This window comes from Plectrocnemia conspersa, unplaced genomic scaffold, assembly GCF_051122295.1.
Source record: "Plectrocnemia conspersa isolate PC_06_02 unplaced genomic scaffold, ASM5112229v1 ptg000011l, whole genome shotgun sequence".
NCBI lineage: Eukaryota > Metazoa > Arthropoda > Insecta > Trichoptera > Polycentropodidae > Plectrocnemia > Plectrocnemia conspersa.
In genome coordinates this window covers 15,369,178-15,389,269 of record NW_028277175.1, presented here as the reverse complement: position 1 = coordinate 15,389,269, position 20,092 = coordinate 15,369,178, and the positions used below count along the sequence as shown (strand labels likewise).

The window sequence follows — 20,092 nt, the reverse complement described above, 5'->3', positions numbered from 1 at the left end:
ATCGCGTATCCATTTTCTATTTTTCTTTGTGAAATCATACGGTTTATACGAAAAAAGCACAGTTTGTACTACGAATACTATTATTGAGTGTAATTTATTGCTGCATATAAAAATAATATTAAATTTCTAACTAATAAAAATATCTTTTGTCGGGCAAAATAAACCGCCACCCTTCTCAGCAGGGTTAAAAACCATCACGCGTGATTATACAGCGTACACGCTTTGATTATTCATGTTTGTCCAGGGGATGATGGCATTAATTTGATTGGCATCCACTAGGGATGCTTTGTGGGGTGAGATTTTGTCCATTGTTCGCCACAATGCGCTATTGAGGTCACAATATTAAAATATTCACAAAAGACTCTGGCTGACTTTATCAATTCGACTTCCAGCACCTTTGTGGGTGTCGTCGCGAGCTGCCCCCGCACTGTTCGAATCACCACCCTCGAGCAGCTTGCCGATGTATATAATACATATAGATATATAAATTGAATCAGGTCTGAATGCGGCCGGCAATCCGACGCTTTGGTTTCGAACTCTTCGACTATCTGAAATACTGCTAACACCGAACCATGGCCAAAGCTACCTACGTTTCGCTAATTTACTCTTAGGGTATACTTTACTGTCTGGAGAAAGGGGATATCAACTAGAAACAATTGATAAATCATTAAATAAACAGATTTATTCATATTATCAGTATTATCATAATACTAGTCTCAATATTGAAATATGTATAGTTGTTTATATTATACATATACATGTAGCTTTACACAATAATAACCTACGACAAAAACAACTTCTTGGTATAATTTGTTTTATGCGTATAAATAACAATACATGATTTATTTGTTCCATTTAAATGTTTTTCTTAGACACTAAATGTGTTTAATTCAAGAGATTTTTATAGTATATGTTTGCTATTTTATGTCAGTCTGTTACATTTTATAAACACACTAAGAATTTTGAAGTATTCTTATGTGTTAATGTTAATATATCATTCCACTGCGTGTTTGTGAATTTATCTCTAATGTTCTCGATGCGGTGTTTGTTCTTATGGATTCGGTTATTTAAACCGAAGATCTCAACTCCAGACACGTGCATTGGAATTGTTCCGCTGTGAATCGATCCCGGACGACGATTTTTAACTACTAGCATGCCACCGATACGATTTTAATCTGTCTAAAATCACCAACGCATTACTCTACCAACCGCATGAAGCCATCAATTTAAGATATTATCACCTTAACGTCTGAATGATGAGTATAAAATATGAAAATAAAAAGAATGAGACCCCCTCCCCAGTTTCACGTTCCCAGGTTCTTTCGCCGTGAAACAGACATCAAGTGCTGATCAATTACCAGTTGTTCCTCTTTGTCGTCGAAATGTTTTTTTTATCCCACAAATATGAATATACGTTTTTTTAAACACGGTGTTTAATATTAATTAAAATAAAATTACAATATAAAAAGCAATTTGTTGCTACACTACTATGAGGAAATTATTTTCTCATAATAATACAATTATTAATGACGATGTTTAAAATACTATTTTAATATGTAATTATATATTAGTTAGGTATGTAATACGTATATAGGTATTGAATTCCGCAAAGCGATAAAAAGTTTCATTGAAAGTTATTAATTAAGCTAACCAGCCCTGTCGTTTTGTATTCGAATACATATATAGAATAACGTTAATAAGTCTCCGACGTAGTTGCAGCATCGGGGAAGTACTAACTCACTTCTACTCTCTACTTGATTAATTAAAGGCTACAGCAGATGGTGGCAACAAATCCACCGCTAAGGCATCAATCGTTAGTTAACGTATTTTGTAATTATATAACATTTATAATAATTACGCAAAATACTAGTAAGTAATTTTACATATTAACCTATTATTTTTTTCAATCCAATATAAGTCTAATACGTAGATAACATTGGCTGTATCCAGGCCTGCCGAGAGGATGGGGGGTGATACATTCCCGAGGCCCGGCTCTGGAAAAAATCATAGCCAGAATATATTTATAAAAAAGTAAAAACCGACCTTAAATAATAAATCTGAATTAAACTACAGTTATTTGCGATGTATGTATTAATATATTTCAGGTATAAGTTCCTTCGCCCATTTTTATACATACAAAAAATAAGAGGAGAGGAACATTGCCTTCAAAAGTAAACACATTCTAGGTAGTACTTTCAAAATAAACATTATTATTCAAAGGGACAGATTGTAGATTTTTGACGTTGCTCCTTTTGTGTTAAAATTTGTTTGCAAATTATTGTTGACTTTATTGCTTTTTGCACGTTTAAAAATATTAGACATGAGAGAAAATATTCAACGAATGTAAATTAGTAGCAGTAGAAGAAGCAAAAAGTAACGAAAAATCAATAACAGCACCAGCCGAATTAAATGTTTTTATAGATTGTATTATCAATTGATTTAATACAGTTAAATAAATAAATAATACATTAAGTGGCATGTAGTTATTCAAAAAGTTAATCTAAAAAAAACAGTCTCGAATCAATTCCGAAAATATTTTTTAAAATATGAATACATATCGGAATACATTTTCACCAGTAGATATATATTTTTACCAGTAAAAATATAAATTACCTGGTAAGTGCTAGTAAAACTATATGATTTCAACTTTTTTACATGTAGTATTATATACGTATATTTACATACTTATCATTATTTATTTACATCCGATGTATAAATGTTACAGTGAATGTGTATTTTTTGATAAAGTTATATTTTCACTAGTAAAGTCCAAATACATTTTCACCAGTAGATATATATATTTCTACTAGCGAAAATATAATTTAAATGCTAGGCGCTCACAGCAAAAGTAATAAAATCATGTCAGCGCCGTCACGATTTTATTGCTTCTGACGTGGACTGAAAATTCACTATATGGCAACACTGAGCAGCAAAAAAAATACGTCTAATTATCAGATGGTTTTCGAGTCGGATACCGGTTATATTTTTAATTTCAAATTATACATCGAAAATGCAGGAAGATTAGTAAACACGGCGATGAATGTATTAAGCCCATGTCTGGACAAGTGGCACCGTGTTTATGCTGACAATTTTTATAATAGCGTTTTACTCGCGAAAGATTTATTTTTACAGAAAACAAGACTTTGTGGAACAATTCGCAAAAATAGGGGTCAGTCAGAATCTTTCAAAAATATAAAATTAAGGCCCCTAAAGATAATTTATTCCAGAAAATGTGAAACGCTTTTCCAAATTTAAAAAACAAATAAGAAAAAAATATTTCAAAATAATATCTACTTTTTAAAACGGCCAGATGATAGACACGGGAAAAAACAGAACGATCGGCTTTACAATATATAAGACACAATATATAATTAATTGAAAGGTGTTACCCAATATTTAAAAAAAAAACAATAGAATGGATATAAAAGGTAGTTTTTTATTTATTTCCATGCGCATTGTTTAATTCGTTCCGTGTCTATCAAAATCTGAATCGTAACAGAAAATGAAATTCAAAGATTGTCTTTTGAGTAAGGATGGATGCAGAATTTAGTGGAATCTATCGATTCTGAAGACATTTCATCGGCTTCTACCACATCTTGCCGTCCATGTGCTGTCGATACACCACAAAGGCTTTTGTATAAGCCGAAAAATCATCAGCCAATAAAAATAAAAAGCGGAGATAAATATGTGAGAAGAAAATGTTGCATTTGTTCTGCACGTGATAAAAGGAAAGGTATTGAAAAAGCATACATTTGCAGAAGTTGTGAAATTCCTCTTCATATTGACGAATGTTTTTATACGTATCACTCAAAAAATATATATTGCAATAGATAAAAGAAGTGTTAATAATAAAAATAAATAAATATAAGGATATAGTGTAGTTTATAAGTGTAATTATTAAAATAAATGTGTTTGTGACAGTTGTATGCAGAAAATGGACGCCGAAAAATTTGGTGAGTGCAAATTATATTATATTATAAATAGATATTTTTTATAAATCGATTATAGACGCATTTAAACATACATATTATTCAATTATAAGAAACTGGTTTGTAACCATTGCAACCATTTTCAATTTACACGAAATATTGGGAATGATAAAAACATATTTATTCGTTCATGATTTTATTCCTCAGAGATTCTTTTAAGCGCAATATGTTTTTAAATATTTCTCTGAAGGACGGAAATAAACTAATACGGCGATAATTTATCTGAATTGTTGCTTTTTTATACTGGTTTCTGAATCTGTGAATCATTGCGGTTTTCCTAACGTTTTCACTTAAAATATACAGAATTTCAGGTGAAAAAACTTTGCTCATTAATGTGCTATCAACCGCGGATATTTCTTTTGATTGGATTGATTTTATGTTTACCTCCAAACAGTATTGACCCTGAAATTGATTTCTATATAAGGAATGTACAATAAAATATTATTTTTAGATAAAATAAATAATGATGATTTATACATTTCATTGTCATGCAACGCAACCTTTTTACAAAAAAATCAAGTAAAATTTAATTTATTTTTTATTTAATATTATATAGAAGTAGTATATCTACCATATCTCATTATCATGTAGAGACAAACTTGATAGTATCATAGTATTTTTTTAATAAGAGAAAACGCATGACGCATGACTAGCCTGAGTCCACAGCCAATGTAATTTCTAGACTCGTATACGAGTTCACGGCAATTAAGGTGTTAATTATTTACAAAATAATTTATTTTTGAACATTAAATTTTCATATGAATATAGATAAATAATTTAATTAATTATATAATTAATATAGGTACCAATCGTATGTTCCTCGTTCATAGTATGCTTGATATATTCAATCTGGTTGTGCGGCCACGAAACCAAACCATTCAATTTATTTACAGCGGATTGTGAAAATTAATTTATTATAATTGCTAATTAACAATACTATTACATTTATTATATATAATCATAGATTATGTTCTTTAGCTTTTCCTAATCTTCCGGATGAATGATTAGATGACACATATATTGTATCAAAAATATGTAACTTACATTATTTTTAGATAAAAAATATTAAATATTCTGAATATGAACAAACCGACAAAGAAACAATGTCCTGTTTATAATAATAATACTATATTTATTTTTGTTTTAAAATTATATGTAAAAGCATTGTACACAATCAAAATTAACTTGTGTGTAACAAACATTTTTTTTTAATTCTCTTAACCAAGTTGGTTGTTAATATTTACACGGTAAATGTTTTCAATGGTATTAAAACACTAAACATTTTTTTTTAAATCGCATTTTAAAATAAAAAACTGCACGTACTTAAGTACCATTAATCGTGACCATGGCTTGAGTATCACAACCGAAATATCGAATAGTAACTTATCATTGCAATGAATCCCGAGATTTAAATAATATTTATTAGCTTTTGTATTTAAAAATACGATTTAACTGCGGCCTTTTTTTTGCACGAACCCTTTTAATCTAAATGTGACAATCATATTCAGGTGCTGAAATAAATGAATTCGATATATGAGCTTCAGCTTCATTATTTTTAATCCTATGAAACGCGTAGTTTCGTTATCACGCATTTTCGCGTGGACCGTAATGAATTAAATTGTTTTAACTATTTTAGTGTTAGTGCCGCTAAAATTTGGTGTTATATGTACCGAAGTAACCTTAAATTTTAGTTTTGATAAACTATTATAGAGTATTACGTAGAATTTCATATTTTTGTATATAGCAAAAATATAAAAACTCACTAATTCACTAAATATTATTTATAACAAAAATTGTTAAAAATTCAATAAATATTTTATAATTTGTAACCAAATTCTTACCTGATCATATTTATTGTTATACATTGAATAAATAGTACTACAACGATATAATTGGTGGAATCTTAACGATGTATTGTAGGTACTAACCTCAAAAATATATACTTCTCATTATAAATTATTAACTTTTAACGAAAAACCGCTGTATTTAAATGGAATGTAAAAGGATTCACTGTGAGGAGTCGCAAACGCGATTTTCATTAACTGTTGCAATGCTACAACAGATGGGACTAAACGTTACAAATCGAATACATATATATTATAACATGCAAATGTACATACATAGATGTCATGTGTTAAAAAATATTATAAGTCTTAAATTTTTAATTATAGCACTAAAAATTTAGAACAACCCCTAATTTTAAATATATTTTTTGTTTAATTTATTGTAGTATAGATTTGTATGAGTTTCATTTGAGTATAGTACACATCTAGTTGGTACATTTTACATCTAGATATATACATATGTATATGTTATAATATACGAGAACTGGCTAGTCGATTTTGATACACCGTCGGAGAGATTAATTTTGCATTGTTTGAGCGAATGGAGATTGAAAACAATAGACTGCGAGTAAACAATGTGAAAGCGGAAAATGAAAAAAAAGTATGGACAAGCCGAAATCTGCCGGAAAATCTGGCAACTTACCGCATCATCCAGCACTGCCCCATACACGGAGGAAAATGTGAAATGCCTCTTTTTGTTTCATAGCACATCTACAAACTTAGGTACCTGTAGAAAACGGACGCGATTGTTATATATTTTTTTAATTTCATATCTCAAAAATAACTAATATGTCTAGGTTTTTATGTATATACTAGTAAACAGTATTTTTTTTTTATTTGTTCCCAATTTATTTAATGACACTTTTACGATAATATAAACAAGATTGATCATATAATATAATTTTATTTCAACATATACGATACGATTTATTGATATCTATCATACTGTCTTCGTAGTAATACTCAAAGTTTAATGAAAGGCATTAGATACGTAGTATATGTATTAGGTTTACAGTTAACTATTTTAGTTGTTTTGAAGAATCGCCTTTATACTGTTTTTGTATCACATTTAAATAATATAATCTAATAATATATAATACAAAGTTTCTTTTTTTTTGTCTCTCTCACTTGAGAATAGCGAATGGATTTTATTTTATAGAACATTATCCTACGAATTTCCATAATATAATATAGCATTTTAAAAATAATATCATATAGGTAGATACGTAGTACATATAATTATTAAAGTACACACAACAAATGGTTTTAAAAAATAAAAGTTAATAAAAGAGATGATACCAGTTGCAACACTCTCACATTACCACAATTTAAAGAAGAAGATTCTAATAATTCACTCTTTATTTATGTAGTCCTATTATGCTGCAAAGAAATTCTATCCATCAAAATTGCGCAATAGAATGATTCTGAACTGCACATTAAAGGCGAAAATGTGATTAATACCTATCGATTTGCTCCGCCTTACTTTTTCCATGATAATAAGTCAAAAGTTCAGACCCTTGTACTGTGATGAGAAGTGACTTATTACATTAATGTTTCTTAGATAGTAAAGTTTATGTCACGAGTGGAGCATTCAAATTACTTATCATCATGTTTAGGCATATGAATATAATTTAACAAAAACATACAATGGAACCTCAACTTCTATGTCGTCTAAAATAAAAATAAAATTACTCGACATATGAGCAAAAATATTTTTATCGTTAATTTAGGGAGTATGTATTATATTTACCATGTTAATTTTCGTTAATCCATTTAAATTTTCCCTATTGAAATGAATTAATGAGGGAAATTAATTTGACATACGTGCTCCGTCATGGAACGAATTAAACTCATAAGTCAATGCAACACTATACTTTGTTGTTAAATACATATTATGTTAAATATTTTCGAGTTATCATTAGAGTGACAGCGTTTTAATTGGTTAATGTTTTATTTTATTTTTCATTACATATCATAATTAGGGATTCTAAAGTCTCTGGTTTTTTCGATTCCCGGGACTCGAGACCCAAATTTTTAAAGTCCCGGGAATTCCCGGGACTCGAGACTTTGATTATTTTTCGTATAATCATGAAAAAAAAATTATGTTAAAAAATTAACTTATTATTATTAACTTTAATTTATTTATTATTATTAACTTAATATATTATTTGTGTTATAGGTACGATAGGTGAAAATTTATTGAAACAATTTAAAAACACTTTATTCGATATTTATTTAAATTTAATTTATTACAATTTTTTTAATCGAAATATTTATATCAATATTAAGTTAAAACCTTTACTTTTGTAAGGAAACATATGTTTTTAAAAACACCAAGGCGTTTAATGATGAATCACATAGCCTGTTCCTGGTTTTTGTGGCAAATATTCCAGATGTAGAAAAAACTCTCTCGCTTTCTGTAGATGTTGGCTTAATTGTAAGCAATGATTTGAATAAAAGCTCTAGATTCGGAGTTCGCTTGATAGTTGAATCTAATATCTGAAACTCCTTTTTAAAGTTGATTTTTTTATTTCTAGTGGTTGAAATATTTTGGTGGTTCGTGCGACAGAGTTGCGTTGATTTCAAATATTTTTTTTAAAAGGAAATTAACAATAATTTCGGAAGTTAATAAAGTGGCATCTCGACGACTTAGAGCTTCAACTGCCAGTTTTATAGGAGTGAGTACTCCACACATATTTTACAATACCTGAATGTTCGATTCATTCCAAATTTGGCCGATGCCAAGATCAATTAATGATTTTCTAATGCAATTTCGTAACTTTCAAAATCTCGAGATCATGGGTAATAAGGAATTTCACCTTGTCTTCATATCGAGACATAAATTAAGCTCGACATCAAATTCGCTCTTTACATATTTTTGTAAAATTGCACTTCGGAAAGTCTCGAGTCCCGGGTTATTAATTTTTAAATTCCCGGGACTCGAGACAGCAAAAACTCTTTGAATTCTCGCGAATAAATTCCCGGGTTGTCTCGACACAGAAACCCTAATCATAATGATATGTAATTATGATTATTTTATAATAATTATTCAATTAAAAATTTAAAAAAAGACAATTATCGTTCACATCTAAAATAAATTAGCAACATGTTGTGTTTTTTCAAGCTTCTTTTTTAGAAGCTGGATAGCTCGTGCAAAAAAAGTTAATATTATTTACATAAAAATACAATTTTATATAATGGCAATATGGATATTGTGTATTTATCTTTATCACCGTTGCTCTCCGTCACTGCTGTACCAATATTTTCAGAGAGAGATAGAGAAAATCGCTGCACATTTCATATTCATTTTCCGCTTTATTCATTATTTTGTTCCTGTTGTATCGGATCTGTTGTTTCCGTTGTTACAACTGCAATTGTTTGGTTCTCGAAATAAAGCTTTCACACAATCAGACGGGAGCAGGACCGATCGCCTGAAACGGTGCCTACATTTTATGCACAAAGAGCGAACAAAAATATCATCCTCTCTTTTTTTTAGATGAAAACAATAGAGAAAATTCGAAACGAGCTCATCGGACGTTCAGCCAATTACTAAAAATGTTTATTATAACATTCTTAGTAATTAACTTGCCTTTATATATAATACATAAATATTTCCAAAATATTAGGAAATTTTATGGTAAAAAATTTGGACATATTAGTCATCTATTTGTCAACGAATTTGTATAAGGGTGAAATAGCGCCAATACATTTAATTAAAAAACCGTTTTTAAAATATATATAATTCATATACACGCCATCAAAATAATAATATTTAATGTGCACGAACAATCGTAGGTATAATTTGTGAATCGCATTGTTCGCCATCACACAATAGGACCGTTCAATTAATCGCTATTACTTGATTAAAAACCTCCTTGAATGGGATAAAACGTTAGAGTTATACAGAGGGGGGTGCGTTTATATTTTGTATATTGGTATCGCATCCGAAAATCCACAATGAAGGGTGTCAATTCAAAAATAAATAACGCAATCGAGTATTCGGACGGGCGATTCGTCGAAACGTACCGATTCGTACCGAGCCTTGGATGTGCTTTTCAATTGGAATTGCGAAAAAAGCATAAACGGGGAAAAAGAGCTAAAAGCTTTTAAATTTGAACATATACGCGCAATATTCAATGTTATTTGCATTCAGTGTGTTGATGGAGCGTTATTTCACATTGTGATCAATAAGGGAGTATGATTTCCATCCATTATGGTGAATTAATAGACGCGTAAAAATATTGCGCATATTATTTATCTAAATATTACTTTTTGTTTTTAACAATATTAAATATCGACTTGAAAAAATATTTACTTTTCGGTTTTATTTATTCTTTTGTTGCTACTAATAATATTTAATTGTAAGAAATTTATTGACATTAAGCAAGCATAGATTAAACTATTCACATATCATGAAAAAGTTTGAAATACTAGATTAAATCATTATCCCAAATTTAGTGAAATTAGAGGCCTTAAGTCAGAACCTGCACTAAGTCAGGAAATTTTAAAGATGCAATTGAACACACGCTAAAACAATGCCTCGCAGGAAAAACATCAAAATAATTTAAACCACTGTAAAAAGCAACAAATATCTAAAAACGACAAGATGCAATATACCATATCGTTAGCTTAGTGTTTAACATTTCTTGATATTTTCTATTTCTCTATAAATGGGTAAATGATTCCAATTTCCCGAGAATTTTCGATAGATTTAGAAACAAAAAAATATATATAATAATATAAAATATGTATTCATAATTTCACAGCATATATTATTATATGTAAAAAATGTTTCTACTAATTTTATTAAAAATAATTTTGCTCAATATTACAATATAGTTTAAAATTAAAATATATATACGAAAGTAAATAAAGGTGAAACATATATTAAAAGATACGAGTACATAATTATTCTTATAAGGGATACTATTGTAAATCTGACTAAAATATGTTATCGGTCACTTATCATCACATAATAATTTCCCTTGTATTTTGCAAAAATTGAAAATATCCTATGATTTATAGTAATTACAAAAAATCATTGACTCTTGTTTCATTTATTTGGCGAAATATTAAAAAAAATCTTTGAGTAAATGTTCAAGAATGTCGATACGAAACTTTTTCTAATCGTAATTCCTAAACTCGGTCATAAAACTTATGGTTTTCGGAGTGTTAATCCGAAATATTTATATATTCCCTTTTCATATTAACTAAATACAACTGTGCATTTAATGGATTAAAATTACTTATTTAGAGTACGCTCGGGATAAGGATGCCGGTTTGTTATTGTGTGCGTGTACATGTATATGAGAGGGAGAAGCGATGTAGCGTGTACTTCGTTGTCTCGCTTTCTCTTTTAAGGACAGTCGCTGATTCGTCAACGCTGGTATTCGTCATTAAAGTGCAGTGTGGCACAGAAGTTCGATCTTCTCTAGTAATTTATTTTAAATAATTTTGTGTTGATATTGGTTTAACCCAGATATGCCCACTGTCCCATGGGTAGGTCACTAAACTCGTGCCACTGTTTTTTATTTATAAATTAAATTTTAAGAGAACAAAATTTCTTGGGCATATCTGGGTTAATTGATATCAAGGCTTCAAATATACGCTGTAAGATATTCGTTCTCTTACCCGTGGATTAAAATATTTTAATTATTTTTCCATTAATCCGTACGTTGTTGGTTTTTTTACACTATTCTCTGTAAGACTTAAAAAAGTTATTATTCTTATCGTTGCGCCAATGATAATTTTTAATTTATTCAATGGATTCTAATGATTTAATAGAGTCGTCGAGCCATTAAACAATCTGCGAATAATTTCTTTCCCCATTTTATATCTTTTTGCTTTTGAAGAATAGCTAAGGACTTCATTATTTTTTTGACTAGTGAAAGATTTTGAATTTTGCAAATATTTAATTAATGACATCAATGTCTGGTTTCTTCGATTATTTAATATATTTTTAATTGTCCGTCGAAATTTTCAACTTTGCTCAGATGTATGTATGTTAAATAAACATATATTTTCTTTTAAAATAAAAAAATTAAATATTCTGAGCGAAATTGTTTTGAGTCACACAGTTCACGCACACAATAACAAACCGGAATCCTTATCCCGAGCGTACTCTACTTTAAAATTGTAGCTATTGTATTAAATATTGAATATTAAAAAAATATGCAATATTTTTTAAATATTTAATATATAAAATTAAAAAGCAAAATTTCTCTAAAAAACTATTTAATAAATATTAATTTAATATTTGAGCCGTTGATTTTGAAAGTGGGGCTGAAATTATATTGAAATTTGTTGTTAATCAATTCACAATCATATCTATAAATAAATATTTATATTAATAGTATGTATCATAATTCAATGTTGTTAATTTATCTAAATAACTCTTATTATATAAAATCACATGTTACTAGCAAACTAACAATATATAAAAAAAATAGTAAATAATTCATTAATTAACCATTAATAATATATGTATCATTTCACTCGCAACTTACTTGCATTATACATTGATATGTTTTTTATATATATATAATGCAAAAATGCTATGAAATATTTATGATTTTTCTATTAATATTCATAAAATTTACACAAAGGATTACAATTTACTTAGTTTATTTTGTTATGAGTGTGTACGTGTGGTACCCGAGTTTTAAAAACAATATTACTGGTCACACAAAGGAGAATCCCCTTCGTCTCGCTAGCTCCTCTCTCCTCCTCTTTCAAATTTGCGAACCAGAGAAATTAATTTTTCTACGTAATCAAAAAATTCTCGCCACGACTAGCGACAGAAAAAACGTCATAATTACAAAACCCACGCTTACGAATACGGTCCGCAATCACACGACTAGTTAATTGAGTCGTCTCATTATTTTTCTTGTAAATAAAAATATATTAAATTAATTATTAAGTTACAAAATATTGTACATCAGTTTAAATTACGATAAAACATCAATTATACCATTTGATACTGGAATCATATAATGCTAAATTATATATATATATATATATATATATATATATATATATATATATATATATATATATATATATATATATATATATATATATATATATATATATATATATATATATATATATATATATATATATATATATATATATATATATATATATATATATATATATATATATATATATATATATATATATATATATATATATATATATATATATATATATATATATATATATATATATATATATATATATATATATATATATATATATATATACATATATATATACATATATATATACATATATATATATATATATATATATATATATATATATATATATATATATATATATATATATATATATATATATATATATATATATATATATATATATATATATATATATATATATATATATATATATATATATATATATATATATATATATATATATATATATATATATATATATATATATATATATATATATATATATATATATATATATATATATATATATATATATATATATATATATATATATATATATATATATATATATATATATATATATATATATATATATATATATATATATATATATATATATATATATATATAAATATGTTATATGATATGTTTAAATGTTTTAGTTTAATATTATTTAACAATTCTTATCAGTCACGAGAAACAATATTTTACTTTCTCAAAACTTCTATAACATTGAAATGAAAATATATGTGTAAATAAATCTTAAAACAAAACAAGTTGATTAGATTATTATTTTTTTGTAGCACTAACAATTCATAAAATATTATCAAAATGCAGTATTTTGTAGTATTTCTTACTACTAAAAGTACCATACTATGTTGCTTATTAAAAGACGCGATTAAATAGATTTTTTTTAATGGCCTAAAAGCTTCGCAAAATATTATTTACTTTTTTTTAGCCTATTAATATAGAGTAAGCATATAAGGAAATTAACCTACAAAATGTTTATAAAATTACATTTAATTAAAAAATATGTTTCTTAGTGATACTTTGCTATTTTTCTCTCAACGAGGAGATCGTTCGTCGCAAACTTCCAATGTGATATTCGCCTCACCACCGTGATTAAAAAACCTTGTTTTTGTGAAGAGACAAAACAAAAATAATAGCAGATTTCAAAAGGGAAAGAACCTTAAACAAGATTCGCAACGGCGGATTATGAGTTTCGTACTTTTGTCCCGCTTTTTTAATTAATCCCAATTGTACATAACCATAATGAAAATCCGCACGACAATTTTCTCGTTTGAAAGTTCGTCATTAATTATTTCGTTGATTAAAAAATATTATCTATTCTATATATACAAAACATCCACAATACAATATCTATCACTGTAAAATATAACTATGCAATTATTCAAGAAAAAATATTAAAAATAATAGTTTTCCATGTAGTCTATACTATTAATCACTTATTATCTGACAAAATAAGTATTAGTGTCGATACAAATTAAGTTAAAATAATAAGCTAAAGAGCTTTCTAATTTATTGCATATTTTTGATTATTTTTTTAATGTATATTTTTAAGTGTACAATTATTCATAAATGTAGATATAATCTTAAATCATTAATAAATTATGGGCACGAAAATAATTAAAAGTCCATGTTTTTTTGGAATATAAATTCCTTAAAAATGTTAATTATATCAAATTTAACCACCTTCATACATCCACATAACTAATCAAATTACATAAGCTATACATTTTATTCTTTAATGACTAATGTATGACCTTTACAAATTTTATTATCTTATATATAATTATATTATTTGCATCCCAAATGACATATACATATATAAATGTACAGTTTTTTGTGCCACATGTGTGATGGTAAACGTTAAATTGCGGTACTGTGGATGTAATCAACATCTTTCACCCCCTCGGTGCCACCCCTTTGGCGGCAAAGCAACGAGTTTTAATTAATCAACGAAGAGCATTGTTTGTCTCTCATTGTGGGGCTATTGAACAAACTTCAAAACACTCATCGATCGATAACATTGTTTATATCAACAACTTTTGAATACGTAGTATTCAAATTGTCAAAAATTTTACACTGTCAAATATTGTTGGGGTAGTTATCAGTGTCTATGTAACAAAATGTGTCCGCGATATCACAAAAGCTACCCCATCAATTTCCATGAAAGTTTGCAGTCTGGTTTATAATAATGTTACTTAGATCATTTAGCACAAGTTCAACAAGTAAATCTTAGTCCTATTCAACTTTAACTTTGAATAGTACTAGTTAATTATAGTTAGATACATATAAGTATACGTTTTATATGAATCATTATATTTCCTTCGTTTTAATCGTTATAAATATTAAATGAAAAAGACTTTCCTTAAGAAAATTTATAATAAATACTTTTTATCATTAAAAATATATACATATAGCAAATTTAATTTCACAAATTTCTAAAGAAAATTATATAAATATATATATTAGTGTTTTTATACACTACTTCTTTTTTATTTTCATGTCTACTGTTATTGTATACTATTTTTATGTTTACATTAACAATTAATAAAATTAGGTGTTTTTAACAACTATTAAATATTGAAATATTAAGCTGTTTTTCCTTTTAGTATTATATTATATTTTGTGATATTAGTTGACCGCTATAATACGACAATTGATAGCCTAATTTGTAATAAAACAAAATAGAATTACAGGTAAATTTATATAATAAACCTCATGTGTAACGTAGTGTAGTTATAGAAATAATTTATATTTTAATAAAAATTTTAAACGTCTACATACATTTGTGTATAAATTAATATAAAAATTTTAATATATTTCTAATAAAACCTACAAATAATTAAATAATATAATAACATACTATCAGATTTTATAAAATACAACAATATTATAGGATGAATTTTAAGCAGTGTTTTTATAAATTGGTTTTGGAAGTTCTTAGTAATTAGGTATGCAAATAGTTTATTCTGAATATAATCAACGCTTGAACAGAGTTTCAAGAACAACTAATTGATTTTGTACAACAAATATTAAAATAATATTTAAAAAATCAGTCATATTTGAGAGATACTGTCATGATCGTTATAAAATTTATAATTATTTATATAATTCACTGTACATTTTTAAATTATTATATTCTGATTAATTGATAGTAATATTCTAAATTAATATAATCAGTAGCTTTTTATTATTATAGTATATAATTATTAATGTTTTCATTAATGTAACAGTTTATTCCTTTCCAATAGCATTCAATTATATCTCCGGCGTGAGCGGCTCCACCCTAAACGAATTATAATTTTCCTATGGAAAAACTCACCCTTGTATTGTCTGACCTCCTAGAGCTCGCAATTGGTGAAAATTCCCCCGCCGATTTCCCTCGCGACCAATAGGATAACATCATGGGCGGAGCTTTCAGGATTATATGTTATGGTTTCGCAATCCAGCCTCAGTCTGTTCCCGTAGGAGAGTCTGGACCAATACTCGCAACGGTACAGACAACGCTACCTTATAACTTTTTCGTAAAAATGGCCGGACCGTTTCTTTCGCCTCTTCCCGGAGAACTCCTAACGGAATACATGTTCGGAAGAAGACGACAAAGACGAAATCGAACCACTTTTACACCACAACAGTTACACGAGTTAGAAGCACTTTTCCACAAGACTCACTATCCTGACGTGTTCTTGAGAGAAGAAGTCGCTTTGAGGATAAGTCTGTCAGAGGCTAGAGTCCAGGTAGGATTTTCTAAAAAAATATAAAGCGAACTTTTTTACGTTTATATAATATAATTTTGTTTTATAAAGGTCTGGTTTCAAAATAGACGAGCTAAATGGAGGAAACAAGCTCGATTGCAATTATTACAAGACGCTTGGAGAATGAGGTGTTTGGGTCTTACGAGTCCTCCTATGCTAATGGGTGAGTAATACAATACAATACAATACATAATAAAATATGAACATATTCTTACACGTACTTTATTTTTAGGTCGTCCAGGACATATAAACTCTCCAGAATCCATATCAACTGAAAAGCATAGCAATGAAGAACTTTCAGCGTCATCTTCCATGGGTCCAAACTCTCCATCGATGCCGAGGGAAAACTATCCGCAAGTTTCATCGCCGCAAAAATCCATATACGAAAATGAAATGGCAAATAATCAATCCAGACAGCAAGAAACTTCTCATTTGATTCCAAATTTCTCTTTCAATGGTATGCTAGCAAGATCCAGAGAAAATCGCACCAGTCCAACCGATCTGAGTTTGGTGGTGCCCAAACTTTGCCCTTGTCCGACTTCGTCAGAATCTTATCAAGACGAAAGAGCCAGACAAGATCAAGACCACTCTTCTGATGATAGTGATGCTGAGATAGATCTGACTTCGCACGGAGGAAAAGATGAGATGTACCAGAAAATTAACGAGAGGAACAGTGATCCTGTTTTGAGTGAAATGGTGCCGAACGATTTAAGTATGCATTGCGGAAAATCAAATTTGCATTAAATTAAAAGTGATTACCCAATATCCAAAAGTGAAAAGTTCATAGTTTTATCTTATAAAATATTTATGTTTAAAATTGCGTTGAGCTTAATTAACTGTGATGTTCGAGGAATATCATTTTAATTTAATGCATTTTATATTAAGTCATAAAACTTCTAGTCTTTGTAAATAATATAATGAATAATAATATTTAATTAAACATATATGTACTTATATAATAGTATGTTATTTAATAAAATAGTTTTATGCATAATAGCATATTTATTAATTTTTAGTATCAATTACTTCTAATCTTAATTAAAGGTATTTAATTTTCTCTGCTATAATTTTAATTTAGTTAATACTCAAACCATTTCTACTATCAAACAAAACATTTTTTATAAATAGATGTCTCTAGTAATTATTTTTATAAAGTTGATAGTTATTGTTAAAAATGTATTATATTACTTGTACCAATAATTAATATAAAAATTCAATGCAATACAATTGTAAAATTAATAAATAAATGATTTGTATTACAAATTATTATCAAATTATTATCTGTATTACAAAATTTATATTTATTAATTATAAAAATAGTATTAAAAACAAACAATTTAAGCTGTATATATATTATATTTTTAGCTATATCGATTTACATATTTTACTATCTGATATATGATTCTGCAATTAGCAGAAGAGGTAATAATCGTATTAAAAAATTATTATTAGTATGTACAATCACAAGATTTCTGCAATATCATAAGTTATTGTATAAATTAATAAATTTCTTTAAATTCAATTTTTGACATCAGAAAAATAATTTAAAATTCTATGACATTCTTATACATATTATAATTATAATAAAGTAAAGGTTGAAAAAAAATTTTTTTTTTAAATTTCTTTGAATTGAAAATCCTCACACACCAAAAAATATTGTCCTATTATATCGATTTGTAAAAACGAAAGTTGATAATAGATATATATGTATATATTAATAGTAAATTGCAGTTAATTAAATTAACTTTTAACATCAAAAAATATTATTATTTCTAATTTAATCAAAAATACTGCAACATTGTATTAATAAATTAACTGCAATGTAAAGATTCACGTTCTAGTTGCTATACATAATTATCGTCTTGCGTTCAGTTTTGCATCGGTAATGGAGCCACATAATTGTGAATTAAATTACAAAACTTTCCGAAAAATACTTAAATAATAATTGCTGTCATAAATTAAATATTAGTTGAACAATACCAATCTAAATATGTTTTATTGATTTTAACTTATATTTTTAAATAAAATATTAACTATAATCGAGGAATTATTTTAAGTCATATAGTAAACTCTTACATGGAATCCATCAAATTAAAACAAACCGCCTGGGATAAAGCATACATATATTGTTAATTTTACTGGCTGTCAAATATAACAATGTCATAAAATACATAGTTTTATTGAGTTTTAAAATAACTTTCACTACAATTCAATAGCAATATTTTTTAAACGTTATTGCTTTATTTTCCTGTATTAGTATAAAAAGGTTGTGCCACTAGCACAAATATCATTCAAAAGTCATAATTCTAATGTAAAACTCCATTAGACATTCCAAAAAAACGCGTCATTCTGGTTGTTAATATTAACGTGAAACAATTTACGCGTACGTAGTTTGGTGGCCACGTCTATTCAAGGTCAATGTTAATAAATCAAAATATGATCATTTACAGCATATTAAAAGAGAAATCGGTCTTAGAGAATGGGTTTTCTTGTATGTACTTTAACGGAATCGATGACCCTATTTCTTCAAATTAGTTAATAAAAATAAATCAATGTGTTGTTTGTGTGATTTTTTTACAAATCACATACAGCTTGCAAAACATCTCTTTGTTGCTTTTAAAAAATAATCATTGCAATCACTAGCACTTTATGTTGGTAACCTTGTCAATAAAAAAAACTAAATTGCATTGTAAATATACGTTTTACTATTTTATATTACATACAAATTTAGCTTCAAAATTTAATATTTTCTTCAAAAACTAATAAATAGTAATATTTAATAAAAAAATCAATTAAATAGTAACTTTTTTATCGGAAGAAAGTCGCACATTGTGCATTTCAGATCAAATTATAACAAAAATAGGGCTATGCTATTCGAATATATTATTTGGTTAGAAATTGTGAATTTATTTATGTGATTGAGAACATAATTCCGTTTTAATAATAATTTAATTATCTTCGCATAAAAACAATTTTTTAATTAAAAGAAATACTCTATAATTAAGTTAATTAATATAATTCGGTTAACGCGAGTAGCACAAAAAATATTTGGTTAATGGGTTATTAAGTTGGCTTAATTTATTTAATAAATATTTTAATATTTTTTGTTCCTCACATGTAATATATTAAAATAATTGAATTTTATATCATATTGTGCAATGGGAGTCGCGCCGACACGATTTTATTGCTTTTGACGTGAATTTTTGCCTTCTGAGAAGTGATAATTGTTTTTGAGCTCTACAATTGACTAAAATTCGGTTTGAATATACTTTGATCAGCTCTACTATATTAGAAGCTCATAGTAATATCAGTAAGGATAGCTATCATATTTCTAAAACATAGTGTAATATCAAAATGCAGACAAACTGAACATCAATAGACATCACATCTTATATATGGAACAATATATAAGATATGATGTCTATATGTACTTATACTTCCGCTTATTTTCCCCTGAGAGATGAGTTGGCTTAGTTTGTATTTTGACTTGATTA

The 20,092-nt window shown here is 27.2% G+C and overlaps 1 protein-coding gene across 1 annotated transcript; it reads left to right on the top strand.

The window, feature by feature from the left end:
- Positions 1–16,373: 16,373 nt before the first annotated feature.
- On the top strand, positions 16,374–17,342 carry LOC148229650 (uncharacterized). Its single transcript, XM_088197318.1, has 3 exons — positions 16,374–16,580; positions 16,650–16,761; positions 16,831–17,342. Exons 1-3 carry the CDS (start codon positions 16,374–16,376, stop codon positions 17,340–17,342), a joined length of 831 nt encoding a protein of 276 aa, XP_088053444.1.
- The last annotated feature ends 2,750 nt before the right edge of the window (positions 17,343–20,092 follow it).

Excerpts from the sequence above, each read along its gene's own strand:
- LOC148229650 (XM_088197318.1), top strand. The coding sequence starts at position 16,374 with ATGGCCGGACCGTTTCTTTCGCCTCTTCCCGGAGAACTCCTAACGGAA. Across the intron at positions 16,581-16,649 it reads TGTCAGAGGCTAGAGTCCAG|GTCTGGTTTCAAAATAGACG; the intron begins GTAGGATTTTCT and ends TGTTTTATAAAG. Across the intron at positions 16,762-16,830 it reads GAGTCCTCCTATGCTAATGG|GTCGTCCAGGACATATAAAC; the intron begins GTGAGTAATACA and ends CTTTATTTTTAG.